Source organism: Tachysurus fulvidraco, chromosome 3 (assembly GCF_022655615.1).
Source record: "Tachysurus fulvidraco isolate hzauxx_2018 chromosome 3, HZAU_PFXX_2.0, whole genome shotgun sequence".
Lineage (NCBI taxonomy): Eukaryota > Metazoa > Chordata > Actinopteri > Siluriformes > Bagridae > Tachysurus > Tachysurus fulvidraco.
In genome coordinates, this window is record NC_062520.1 from 4,290,687 (window position 1) to 4,305,686 (window position 15,000).

At 39.0% G+C, this 15,000-nt stretch overlaps 1 protein-coding gene across 1 annotated transcript in view; it reads left to right on the top strand.

Annotated features, from left to right (window-relative positions):
• LOC113651253 (myosin-IIIa) overlaps nucleotides 1–15,000 on the top strand; it is a 45,877-nt gene that overhangs the window by 2,210 nt on the left and 28,667 nt on the right. The window contains exons 2-3 of the mRNA XM_047811835.1: nucleotides 5,267–5,450; nucleotides 9,845–9,979. Coding sequence (XP_047667791.1) covers nucleotides 5,267–5,450; nucleotides 9,845–9,979 — 319 coding nt within the window. The remainder of the gene's footprint in view (nucleotides 1–5,266; nucleotides 5,451–9,844; nucleotides 9,980–15,000) is intronic.

A 15,000-nucleotide genomic window follows, 5' to 3' on the forward strand; every position in this document is an offset into this window, starting at 1 on the left:
TCAGTATCGGTTTCAGAGACAGAAAAGGGATATTGATTTAACTCTAATCAAAACAATGCAAAAAACGTTACTGTACTTAGACGAGGCACAGAGACTGAAGTCACAAGTCCAAGGTAGAGTTTAGTATCATTAGACGTGAAGACGTATTTATCGTGATCCCGTAGTGTATGTACTGTACTGTACCATCCTGATGATCTGACTCTGTACAGCTTCAGCAATGGAGCATGCTAACTAAAACGATAAGACCAGAGCATGCGGTGAATCTTACATCTGGTCCAAAGTTATGACACACATCTCTAGCCGACTTGACCTCTGTTTGACGGGCGTGTGACTCGTGACATATAGCCGGACATTTGGAAGCCAAAGTCTGAAAAACTCTCATACAAATTTACAGAAAGTCAACCACGAGAAGTGGGTGAGGAGATTGGATTTAGTTCAACGTGCAATCCTTTATACGTGTGTACAAAATGTGTAAACTAAGTATTTCTATTTATTTACTTAAATACATGTACTTTATAGCACTGAATAGCAAAATGTGTCAGACTTTTACATGTCAGACCTGATTGGCTGAACGTGACATGTCAGACCTGATTGGCTGAACGTCTTCCTCACGTCTCACTCCACAGTGGCGTTAATACGAAGCTCATATGAAAGTAGACACTCAGGACTTGACAAATGTGTAGTGTTTCATCACTATTTCTGTTTTTCTCTACAATACCAGAGGTGATATATTCATAGAAATGTTTGGTATCGATGGACTTTAACCCGACAAATCGGACAGATATTTCCTATAGATCATCATTAAAATAAAAACAGATCTGATCTGTATTAACACATGCATGCAATAAGAAAGCAGGAACTTTTTGTCTTGACTAGAAATAAAAATTGAAGACATTTACTCGTGGAGCATGTGACTAAAGACTAAAGATTATTAGAGTGTCGCTTGAAAGTTTGTGAACCTTTTAGAAATTCCTATATTTCTGCATAAATTTGACCCAAATATCAGATTTTCACACTAATTCCTAAAAGTAAACGAAGTGAAAACTTAAAGGAGGGGTCTCCGTTGTTTGAGAAAGCTTTCAGAAAACTGGGCGACGAAACAAAACAAAAACAAAACTAATGTGTAGCCAATGAGCAGAAAGGGGCATGTCTTGGGCTTTCACGTTACAACACGCAAAAAACACATTTGTATTACCATAGTTTTACTCATTGTGTTTATTTGTTGATAAAAATCTCCCCTTGGCCAGCTGCCCCCGGCAGATTCCGCCATAATACTTGTCTGGGTTATACTTGGGTTATACTTGTCTGGTGTATGTGTGGGGCGGAGCTATCGAAACAGGGGTGGGACCCATTTGGGTTAGGGCCGTGTTTGTCTTGGTGATTTCAAATGTCAACGTTGGCTTTCAAACAACGGAGACCCCACCTTTAATTACTGTGATTACTATAATTACTTTAAAATGATCCAGCAGATCTTTGAAGTATGTGAACCTTTGCTTTCAGCATCTGTTGTGACTCCTTGTGCAGCAATAACCAAGTAAAGTGTCTGGTAACTTTTGATCAGTTCTGCACAACAGCTTAGAAGAATTTTATTCCATTCCTCGGTACAAAAGAGCTTCAACACTGGGTTTAGGTGGATGTCCTCAGATGATCTGACTGTTTCAGGTCCTTCCACAATTTTTCTGTTGGATCAAGTTGAGTACATTGATTTGGCCTTTCCAAAACATTATCTTTGTTCCGCTTCAATCATTCTTTGGTAAACAGACTTGATGCTTGTTATCGCTCTCTTGGTGTTTGACCTATGTTTTCTTGAGATTCAGTTCATGGACAAATGTCTTGAATTTTTCATTTAGAGATCACTGGAATAATTCTGAATACATTGTTCCATCAATGAAAGCATTCTGTTCTGGCCCAAATGCAGCAATGCAGGCTCAAAGCATAATACTACCACCACCATGTTTCACAGACGGTATAAGATTCTTAGGCTGGAATTCAGTATTTTCTTTTCTGCAAAAATAACGCATCTCATTTTAAAACAAAAAGTTTTTTTTTGGACTCATTCCTTCACAAATTATTTCTCCGATAGTCCTCTGGCTTGTCCACATGATCTTTAGTGAACGTCCTGGGCAGCAATGTTCTTTTTGGAGAGTGGTAATTTTCTCCTTGTGACTCTTCTTGCCCTGCACACCGAATTTATATAGTGTTCACCTGATGTCAATTCAATTTTCAATTCAATTCAATTCAATTCAAGTTTATTTGTATAGCGCTTTTTACAATAGACATTGTCTCAAAGCAGCTTTACAGAACATAAACATAGAGCAGAAGGTAAACATAATTAATGATAAAGGAAATAACGAATAATAAAAGAAATAAGAATTAACAGAATAAAAATTCTAGATTATTATTAGATGTATATAGTTCACAGTGTGTATGTATTTATTCCCCTATGAGCAAGTCTGAGGTGACTCAGGCAGCAGTGGCAAGGAAAAACTCCCTTAAATTGGTAAAGGAAGAAACCTTGAGAGGAACCGGACTCAAGGGGGAACCCATCCTCATATGGGTGACACTGGGGGTGTGATTGTAATATACAGTCAAACAAATGTTGTATTGGTGTGAGGTTCAAGGACTTCTGATCTTCTGAGTACCACAGAGTTTAACTGGAGATGTCTCAGGATTCTTAGAGTCGGCCTCGGCTCAGTGGATTTCCAAAGGCTTCGTCCCACAGAGGACGATGGGAGCTGGTACAGTGTCTGGATGCCTCGGGATGGGTACAAAGAGAAAAGCAGTGGAAAGGGATTAACATATCTGCCGTTCATAAAAATGCGCTGGTCTGATGTACTGGTGCATGATATTATGGGATGTATTATGTGTACGCCTGACTGAAGAGATGAGTTTTTAATCTACATTTAAACTGGGAAAGTGTGTCTGCGCCCCGAACACTATCAGGAAGACTATTCCAAAGTTTGGGAGCTAAATAAGAAAATGCTCTACCACCTTTAGTAGACTTAGATATTCTGGGAACTACCAGAAGCCCTGAGTTTTGTGATCTCAGAGAGCGTGAAGGATTGTAACGTGTTAGAAGACTAGTTAGATACATGGGTGCTAAACCATTAAGAGCCTTGTACGTAAGTAGCAGCAGTTTGTAATCAGTTCTAAACTTAACAGGTAGCCAGTGTAGAGATGATAAAATTGGGGTTATATGGTCATACTTTCTTGTCCTAGTGAGAACTCTGGCAGCTGCATTTTGGACTAACTGTAACCTATTTATTAAAGATGCAGGACAACCACCTAGTAATGCATTACAATAGTCCAGTCTAGAGGTCATGAACGCATGAACTAGCTTCTCAGCATCAGATACAGACAGGATGTTTCTCAGCTTGGCAATGTTTCTAAGTTGGAAGAAGGCTGTTTTGGTAGTATGGGCGATATGATTTTTAAAAGACAAGTTACTGTCTAATATAACACCGAGGTCTTTCACTGTCGAGCTACTTGTAATAGTACATCCCTCTAAATGGGAGTTAAGTTGTGAGAGTTTATGTGCACTTGTTTTTGGACCTATGAGTAGTATTTCAGTCTTATCGGAGTTTAACAATAGAAAGTTGCAGCTCATCCAGTCTTTTATCTCTCTAAGACACTGAGTTAATTTGGACACTGTGGCTATTTCATCTGGTTTTGATGAGATATATAACTGTGTCATCAGCATAACAATGGAAACTAATCCCATGTCTTCTAATAATGTTCCCTAATGGAAGCATGTATATAGAGGAAAGCAGAGGTCCTAGAACTGATCCTTGAGGGACCCCATAATTAACTGGTAGTAAACTGGAGGATTCACCATTTAATTCTACAAAATGGTATCGGTCAGACAGGTAGGATCTAAACCAGCTTAAAGCCTGACCATGAATACCTGTGTAATATTGTAAGCGATCTAGAAGAATGTTGTGATCTATAGTGTCGAATGCAGCACTAAGGTCAAGTAGAACTAATAGTGACATACAGTCTTGGTCCGAAGCTAAGAACAAGTCGTTTGTAACTTTAACAAGTGCAGTTTCTGTGCTATGATGGGGCCTGAAACCTGACTGAAACTCTTCAAGGATGTTGCTCTCAGACTCAGGATCATTAGCATTAGCCAAAGTAAAAGAGGCTTCTTGTTTACGTTTACATTTACTGCATTTGGCAGACGCCCTTATCCAGAGCGACATACATAAGTGCTTAAATCTCTAGCATTGACTACATTAATGCTGGCTCACTAGGTTACATACTTAAGACATAATGAGTTGAAAACATTTGTTCAAAGTTTTTTTTTTTAATGCAAGAGATAAGGAAAGAAGTGCTAGTTGAAGTGTTTCCTGAATAAGTACTGTAGGTCTTCAACCGCCGCTTGAAAATAGCCAGTGACTCAGCTGTCTGGACCAGGGCAGTGTTGTGTAAAGTAGTAGAAGGCAATACTTGAGTAAAAGGCCACGGGTGTATAACGTTATCTTCTTCACCCTGTTCACCGCTATCGTCGGGGTGGTCGTCTACGACAGGGGTGACAAACCAAAGCATGCGGCTCTTTGCCCGGTTTCATGCAGGAACTTTGGCAGATTGAAAACAAGCCCATCAACTGCATTTTGGGTCATTTGCAGAGGATGGATTGCGTTCATAGATAGACCTGCCAGCAGTGCACTGCAGTATTCCAGTCTATATTATCCAGTCTAGTCTATTTTAGTTGATTTGAAGTATTCCCCTGTATTCCTTTCTGACCCAACAGACTGTTACATGTCTTGCTTTTGGAGTGATCTTTGTTGGATGAACACTTCTGGGATGTAACAATCGTCTCAGATTTCCTCCATTTCTACAGAATTTATCCGACTGTAGATTTTTTTTTAAAGCTAAACCTCTTTAGAGTGAGTTTTGTAACCTTTTCTAGCCTGATGAGCAACAATAACTCTCTTTCTCAGAAATCTCCAACGATCTGCTTTAACAAACATGTCATGACCATCAGACCTTGATTGGTCTCTGTTCTTTTAAATAAAATAGGGCACTCATTGAGACCTGATTGTCATCTCAATGACTCAAATCAGTTGGATTCTAATTTGACCTTGAAATTAAGTACGAAACCTAGAACTTCACATACTTTTTCCTCTCACAGATATATAATATTGGAACCTTTTCCTGAATAAAACCATTACTAAAGGTTCACAAACTTTCAAGTGACACTGTATTTATTTTTATTTTTAAAGTCAAATGTCATTTTGATCGGATCTGATTTGGTTTGTGTCCTCAGGAGATCTCTTAGGAAGATGTTTCCACAGTCGGGGAAATCTATCGTCTTTGACAGCTTCCCCGATCCTTCAGACATCTGGGAGATCGCGGAGACGATCGGGAAAGGAACCTACGGAAAAGTCTACAAAGTGTTGAACAAGATCGACGGTAGCGAGGCCGCCGTCAAAGTGCTGGATCCGATCCATGTGAGTCGTTGCACCATGACGCCACATCAATCAAAACTTTACAGATTAGTACAAAAGTTTGCGCACCCCCAGGACATGATGAAGAACCGATGATGAAATGTAACTTGAGACGTTTTTGTTGGTTCTGGCTAACGCGCAAAGTTTTCATCTCTAATAGATAGATTATAGTAGATAGTTTCTATAGTAACTGCTCATACACCAGGACGCTCCACGTAGACTGATTAAAATAAGTGTGTGTGATCATAGATATGGTGAGGTTTTCTGTCAGGACGTGTTTGTTTAAAATTTATGGAAGGAGTCTCTAGTGTGAAAAAAGACAATAAATTTTTCTCACTAAAATTAAAACAAAAACACTTTTTATTTAAATAAATTTGTAAGGCTTTAATTATTTTTTATTGATGCAATTTCGATATCTGTTATCTATTACACTCTAGGATTTTTTGTAAAACTTAAAGTACGTAGTTTTTTATAGCTGCATTAACCTAACATTGTTCTGTCCAAATCATTAAGGTTCTTTCAGTAAAAAGTTTGCTGTAGTGTATGATGAATAATACACGTGATGTGCATGTGTGTGTGTGTGTGTGTGTGTGTGTGTGTGTGTGTGTGTGTGTGTGTGTGTGTGTATAATGAAGTCAGTACATTAAAACCTTCAGCATACTAACACTAGCTCATCTTCATCGCACCACACTGCTTCTGATTATTTCCCTACAGCACAACAACACTATAAGTGTTTATTCATTACAGGTAGTTTTATTTATTTTAATCTGTTGGGAAAAACATATATACAGTAATAATATTATTTTTCATGACATCATTATGCACACTGTGAAGAACATGAATGTTTCAGATTTCTATTGTAATGATGTTACAGTTGTGTGTGTGTGTGTGTGTGTGTGTGTGTGTGTGTGTGTGTGTGTGTGTGTGTGTTTCTCTCTGAACAGTGTTAGTTTCTTCTCATACTCTGCTAAAACCGTCACAGATGTTTCCCTGCTGTCATTATGTCATATTAGGAAGAGCACACCTGTAACTCTGAGATATGCTGCAGTTTCTCTCTCTCTCTCTCTCTCTCTCTCTCTCTTTCTCACTTCCCCCTCCCTATTTTTCTTCCCCTCTCACTACCTATCTTTCTGTCTCTTCCCATCTCTCTGTCTCTCTCTCTTTCTACCTATTTCTCTAACTCTTCTCACCCATTCTGTTTGTCTGTCTGTCTAACCCAAACCCTGTCCTTCCAGTCGATGTGCAGTAGACGTGTCCAGTAATTGTCCCAGAAAGGAAAAAGGAAAAGCTAAAAATGTCCCCAAAAATGAAAATTAATACTAAAGAAACGCAACAGTAATAGTTTAATTAAAAACTGTAATATGTTTATTAATAAGTTGATTGACACCCTATTTAAGTTGATTGACACCCTATTTATGCTCATTTAAACCGCTAGCTAAATAAATGTGTAAGCTAAGTTACTTTACTAGCTAACTAATTGTATAAGCTGTTAATTCACTAGCTAACTAAATGTATAAATGAAGTTTATTAGGTATGTTAATCTCTAAGATAAGTTAATTCCCTAGCTATCTTAAGCTGTAAGATAATTTACTACCTAGCTTATTCAGTAGGTTAATCCACTAGCTAAGGTATTTCACTAGCTAGCTTAATCTCTAAGCTAAATTCATTTAGTATTCATTAGTTCATTCATTATTCATTAGTTGTCTTAATCTATGAGCAATCTATGTTACTTCACTAGCTGAATTAATCTTGCTGTAAATGTGTAGTGGATCGGCTTTGCTGTTGCAGTGAGTGGTTTAATTCAGTACCACATTACTGTAGAAACAGCAGTTTCCTGAAACAGAGCGAGCATCGCAGTGAGTCACGTTGTCCTTCATTACACCGTCTGTATATTCATTTATTATTCAATCTGTTATTATTCATATCTCCATGGCAACATGGCTGCCAATGCTTTTCATGACTAAACAACGGGAAATGACTTTAAATGTCATTCTGATGACAGCAGAAATAAACCCCATTGTCATGCTCTAATAACTTCACTTCCTGTCTATGCCTGTGCATACGTCTTTTTTCCTTTATTTTGCTCTGAAGCTTTTACAGTGTTAACTCTACACAGAAGTACTGAACGTACCTAACGCTGTTAGAATGTTAGTCTTGTCACTTAGCAACAGAAACCCGATCAGAAAGTGAGAGCGCCTTTGTGCTTCATATCAGGTGAAAACCAGGACGTAGAGACACTGAACAAAAACGGCTCGGTAGATACAGTCAGGAGACAAAACACTGAACATCACAGAAGTGTGTGGTGTAGAGAGGGGGAAATACGTCACGCTGAGATATTAACTGAAGACCGATACGGACGAACGGACGTCTGGTCGACTAGAAAACAAAGTTAAAAAGCGGCACGTGAGAGGAGAGAGAGAGATAGATAGGTAAAGGCTGTAACAAGTATGTAAATACAACATGACACATCTGGCGGCCATAAGGAGAACCATGACGCACTGAACACTTGATGATTCGTAAGCCGAGTTCCAGACAATAAATACAATCACGTATGCTGTTGTAGGAAAATAATCAATTAAAATTTGACATGAGGAAGCAGCATTATCGTTAGCACTTTAAAGTTGAGTAGTTTGACATTGCAAATCACTTGTGTAACTGGAATCAGTCTGTCATGATCAGACACAGGCAAGTGAGGATTCAAATGCAGTTTGAACTTTTACTAAACCGAAACAAGAAACAGATAAGCAGGCAAGAACAGGAGACAGAGAACATACTACACCAACTACGACTAACACCAGGGAAGTTAACAAACAGAGTAGATATAGTGAACAAGAACCAATCACAAGGCGGAGACGATCAAAGACTAAGACAAAACACCTGGGGAAGAGATTGAGTGCAATTAATGTCCATGGTAACAAATGAGTGGGTGGGGACAACAATTAACAGCAGGGAACGACAGCAGACAGAAACAAAGCAAAACACAGACAGACTCATTACACAGTCACTTTATTACAGAAAAATAAGGTGTGTCAGGTGAGCTTTGTCTTTTGTTCCACAGAAATGGTCTAATATAACTTCACTTTACATAAAAAACCTGCTGATACTGGAGACTACTTCTGTCCAAAAAACTTATAGATATTCACCATCTCAAATTTATATAAGATAAACAATAAGCCCTGTCTTTAAAATGTGGTGTTTTTAATGAGGAGAGTGGGGAGAGGCGTTTGTGACTGAGATTAATGTCTGGTTAAACATTATGGCTTCATTTATATATTAATCAATCAATCAATCAATCAATCAATCAATCTGTCAACTAATTAATTAATTAATTAATTAATTATTAACTAACTAACTAACTAACTAACTAATTGGTTAATTAACTTGATTACTTACTCACTTATCCAGTCATTAATTCAGTTATTAATTCACTCACTCATTTGTTTCTCTCTCATTCATTCATTCATTCATTCATTCATTCATTCATTCATTTATTCATTTACTCACTCAATCACTCACTCATTCTCTTACTCACTTTATTATTGAGACAGAGACTTGTTTATTAATCGATGCTTTATTCGTTTATTCATTCATTTATTCATTCATTCGCCCACTCAGTCATTCACTCACTCATTCAGTTGTTCATTCATTCATTTATCCATTCACTCACTCACCCATTTACTAACTCGTTTTTCATTTATTCATTCATTCACTCATTCATTCATTCAACCACTTAATCATTCATCTGCTCATTCTGTTATTAATTCATTTATTTATTCACTCACTAACTTGTTTCTCATTCATCCATTTATTCATCAAATCAATCACTCTTTCAGTCATTCATTCCGTTATTAATTCGTTCATTTATCTGTTTCTCTCTCATTCATTTAATCACTCACTCACTCTCTTAGTCACTTAATCGTTATTGAGACAGAGACTTGTTTATTAATTGATGCTTTATTTGTTTATTCATTCGTTCATTCATGCATTCATGCATTCATTCACCCACTTCATCATTCACCTAATCATTTAGTCATTATTTCAGTTATTTATTCACTTGTTCACTCACTAAATTGTTTCATTAATTCATCCACTCAATCACTCATGCAGTCATTCAATCATTAATTCAATTATTCATTCACTCACTCAGTTACTCTTTTACTTTTTCACTTGCTCACTCAGACACTAACTAGTTTTTTCATTCATTTATTCATTCATTAATTCATTCATTCGATATCTTACCTACTCAGGTATTAATTTGCTCACTGTTCATTGATTTTTATTCATTTTTCACTTTTCCACTTATTCATTTACATCTTTAATGCTGTGATGTTCATGACACCACATGGCATCTACATCTACTCTTCTCATGCTTTCTCTCACTCTGCTGTTGTTTTCAGGATATTGATGAGGAGATCGAGGTTGAGTACAACATCCTGAACGCGCTCTCTGATCATCCCAATGTGGTGAAGTTCTACGGCATGTTTTACAAGAAGGATCCTAAAAACGGAGACCAGCTGTGGTTGGTGCTGGAGGTAAAGCGTCACACATTCCGGGGCATGATGTTTAAGATATTAAGGTGTTCAGGTTGTTCAGATTTATGGAGTGTTTGGTGTAAATGTCAGACGGAAATATCAGAAATTTTACAGTCTGACTTAATCAATATATTCTGGATAAAAGCATCTGACAAGGGAATAAAAAAAAGTAAACCTTTCTCTTTCTCTCTCTCTCTCTCTCTCTCTCTCTCTCTCTCTCTCTCTCTCTCTCTCTCTCTCTCTCTCTCACACACACACACACACTTTCTCACTCTCTCTCTCACTTTCTCACTCTCTCTCTCACACACTTTCTCACTCTCTCTCTCTCTCTCTCTCTCTCTCTCTCTCTCTCTCACACACTCTCTCACACACACACACACACACACTTTCTTACTCTCTCTCTCACTTTCTCACTCTCTCTCTCACACACTTTCTCTCTCTCTCTCTCTCTCTCTCTCTCTCTCTCTCTCTCTCTCTCTCACTCACTCTCTCACTCTCCCTCTCTCTCTCACACCTGCTCACTCGCAGTGTGTATTTTTATTACTCAATTACTGTACCTTGTAATCATCTAATTTGCAATCTGTGGCTGGTCTTTCACATAATCCTGGGTAAACTCCAGTCTTGGCCGGTGTGAGATTTGAGTGTGGTCAGGAGTCTGAGCTTGTTCTTGTTAATAAACAAGCAAGTCAGAATGCTAAAGGCTTGGCTAAAGTGAATGAGACGACTGATTTAAGCAGGTTTTAATGGGTTAGGATCTCGGTGGATCCTGACTATCACACGAGTGAGGTTGGAACGCACCCTATACAGGACGGCAGCAGCCAATAATACACACTCATTTAATTTATGCTAATTTATGTGAATATTCATTCAACTACAGAATATATAGTAATTTGCCATCCGGATGTTAGAGTGTGTGTTTGTGTGTTTGTGTGTGTGTGTGTGTGTGTGTGTGTGTGTGTGTGTGTGTGTGTGTGTGTGTGTGTGTACACAGTCCAATGTGCTATAAAACTTTGCAACTTAATTACCAATAAAAATGGTTGATTATTTCAATATCAGTAATTACATGTGAAATAAAAAATAGATTATGGTGAATTAGCAGGAACTGTTATGTTGTTGAATCTATAGTATACATATAGCTATTATTATTATTATTATTATTATTATTATTATTATTACACAGCAACAAGTCTGATTTCTGACAGCTATGTTTAATTATTAAACACACACAATAATACAATACAACACACATGTATTATTTAAATCTATTAATTAAATCTATTAATAACTATTAATGTATAGAATAGAATCAACAGGTACATGCTGTTTCATTGTAATCTAATTAATTAATAATAATAATAATAATAATAATAATAATAATAATAATAATAATAATAATAAGTATTCATATTCTTATTTCTTCTTCTTCTTCTTCTTCTTCTTCTTCTTCTTCTTCTTCTTCTTCTTATTATTATTATTGTTATTTCTTTTTTATACTACTACTACTACTACTAATAGTAATAATAATAGTTATTATTATTATTATTATTATTATTATTATTATTATTATTATTATTATTATTATTGGATGTGTTGGCTGTGTTGAAATTCCTTTAGAGAAATTCTCTAGTTATAGTGCAGTGTTTGTATTTCCTTCCTGAAGGTTAGAGGACAGCTGGTTGTTATTACTCAGTGGTGAGAAAACCTCTGTTTTATATTCCACTTCCTCCCGAGGCATTTGAAAATGCCACAGGCTTGGCAGCTGAGAAATCGAAGGCAATTGAGGGCGAGGCCGAGCTCTGGCGGAGTAACCGTCATGCCCGCTTGGTGTCCCTGACATTTGACCTCTTACTTTTACCTGATTGTACTGGCAGTGGAAATGAAAGTGTGTTGGAGAGACAGAGACAGAAAGGATGGTGTGTTTAAATGATGATGCTGTCATGTTTTACATGGAGCAGCAAGTTATTGGTTTAATGTTGAACTAATGACTTGAGTGATGTTTTAAAATGGAAATGTGGATCATTAGATTATAGTGAGACAGAACAGGAAGTGGAATAAAGAGATATAGATACAGAATTAATGATGAAGGAATGAATTTCAGGCTTGGGGGACAGGGTCAGGGATACAGCACCAGGGACACACAGTCAGGGATACAGGGTCAGGAACACAGATTTGGGACAAAGAGACACATAGACTCAGAGTCAGATATACAGGGTCAGAGACACAGGGTCAGAGACACAGGGTCAGAGACACAGGGCCAGAGATACAGGGCCAGAGATACAGGGCCAGAGACACAGAGTCAGGGATACAGGGCCAGAAACACAGTGAGAGATACAGGGTCAGAGATACATGGTCAGAGACACAGAGTCAGAGATACAGGGTCAAAGACACAGAGTCAGAAACACAGTCAGAGATACAGGGTCAGAGATACATGGTCAGAGACACAGAGTGAGAGATACAGGGTCAGAGACACAGGGTCAGAGACCCAGAGACAGAGACACAGGGCCAGAGACACAGAGTGAGAGACACAGGGCCAGAGACACAGGGCCAGAGACACAGGGCCAGAGACACAGGGCCAGAGACACAGGGTCAGAGACACGGAGTCAGAGACACAGAGACAGAGATACAGGGTCAGAGACACAGAGACACAGAGACAGAGACACAGGGTCAGAGACACAGGGTCAGAGACACAGGGTCAGAGACAGAGAGTCTGAGATACAGGGTCAGAGATACAAGGTCAGAGATACAGAGAGATACAGGGTCTGAGATACAGAGAGATACAGGGTCAGAGATACAGGGTCAGAGATACAGGGTCAGAGATACAGAGAGATACAGGGTCAGAGATACAGAGAGATACAGGGTCAGAGATACAGAGAGATACAGGGTCAGAGATACAGAGAGATACAGGGTCAGAGATACAGAGAGATACAGGGTCAGAGATACAGAGAGATACAGGGTCAGAGATACAGAGAGATACAGGGTCAGAGATACAGAGAGATACAGGGTCAGAGATACAGAGAGATACAGGGTCAGAGATACAGAGAGATACAGGGTCAGAGATACAGAGAGATACAGGGTCAGAGATACAGAGAGATACAGGGTCAGAGATACAGGGTCAGAGATACAGGGTCAGAGATACAGGGTCAGAGATACAGGGTCAGAGATACAGGGTCAGAGATACAGGGTCAGAGATACAGAGAGATACAGGGTCAGAGATACAGGGTCAGAGATACTGGGTCAGAGATACTGGGTCAGAGATACTGGGTCAGAGATACAGAGAGATACAGGGTCAGAGACACAGGGTCAGAGATACAGAGAGATACAGGGTCAGAGATATAGGGTCAGAGATACAGAGAGACACAGGGTCAGAGACACAGGGTCAGAGACACAGGGTCAGAGACACAGGGTCCGAGACACAGGGTCCGAGATATAGGGTCCGAGATACAGGGTCAGAGATATAGGGTCAGAGATACAGAGAGACACAGGGTCAGAGACACAGGGTCAGAGACACAGGGTCAGAGACACAGGGTCCGAGATATAGGGTCCGAGATACAGGGTCAGAGATACAGGGTCCGAGATATAGGGTCAGAGATACAGAGAGACACAGGGTCAGAGACACAGGGTCAGAGACACAGGGTCAGAGACACAGGGTCAGAGATACAGGGTCAGAGATACAGGGTCCGAGATACAGGGTCAGAGATATAGGGTCAGAGATACAGAGAGACACAGGGTCAGAGATACAGGGTCAGAGATACAGGGTCAGAGATATAGGGTCAGAGATACAGGGTCAGAGATACAGAGAGACACAGGGTCAGAGACACAGGGTCAGAGATACAGGGTCAGAGACACAGGGTCAGAGATACAGGGTCAGAGATACAGGGTCAGAGATACAGGGTCAGAGATATAGGGTCAGAGATACAGAGAGACACAGGGTCAGAGACACAGGGTCAGAGATACAGGGTCAGAGATACAGGGTCAGAGATATAGGGTCAGAGATACAGGTGCTAATCTCCAGTAAAATGTTCAGACTGTTGGGTGTTGATTAAGCGTGAGATGGATTTAATATAACTCAGATATTTAATATTTAATCTGTAATTAATTTTCATCAAGTAACAAATCAGGAATGTTTTTGGTTCTGTTAATTTTCAGTACACACTTTACCCTGTTCAGGATTTTAGTCAATTAGGTTTTTCTCCCTCCTACTCCTACTCCTACTCCTCCTCCCCCCTCCTCTTTTTTCCTCTTCTTCTTATTCTTCTACTTCTACTTTTTATTCTTTTTTGTTTAGCTCAGTAATTAATACACCACTCTCCAATATAAATGGAAATCTATATCACGTGACTTTTGTGTCAGTTTTGTCACTTTGTTCTGTTCTCTGTGGAGTGAAAGTGGGACACCAAACCTGCTCGTGCTTTAGATGGAGTGATGATGCGGAGACAGCTTTAAAGGGACAGTCTTACCATGTACAGTACATACTGTATGCAACATAGATGTTGAAATATTTCTATAGATTTATATTTAGTTAACAATAAATGGACAGACGGAAGCGGACATGTTAGCAAGAGTGTGTTTATGAACATGAATAATGACAGTTTCTAACCTTCATATAAAGTGCTGGCTTTTTCTTTTTCTCTTTGTGAGTAGTAAAATATCTTTAGTGTCCTTTTTCCCCCCTGAAGAGCTTTGCATCTGTATGCAAACTGTTTAATGCAAACACCAGGTCATGCTCAGGGACTCAAAGCGGGTGCAGTTTAATGTCTGAGATGGGGGAGGGGCGAGACAATGACAGAGGGGTTGGGGCAAAATAAAAAAAGGGTTAAATTGCCATGGTTACCATCTTGCCCTGCTGTCTGAACTATAATTTTCCATATTTCAGAAGGTTTCTAGGAGTCCGCTGATTACCTACTGTAGAAAACCGGCGCTAAATTGCGTCTTCTGCTTTGTTGGCTCGTGATCAGCTGCAGCCGTGATTGTGCGTCTGTCTGCTAGTCTCTTTTGTACGCTGCCTTCTAATTACGGAGCGA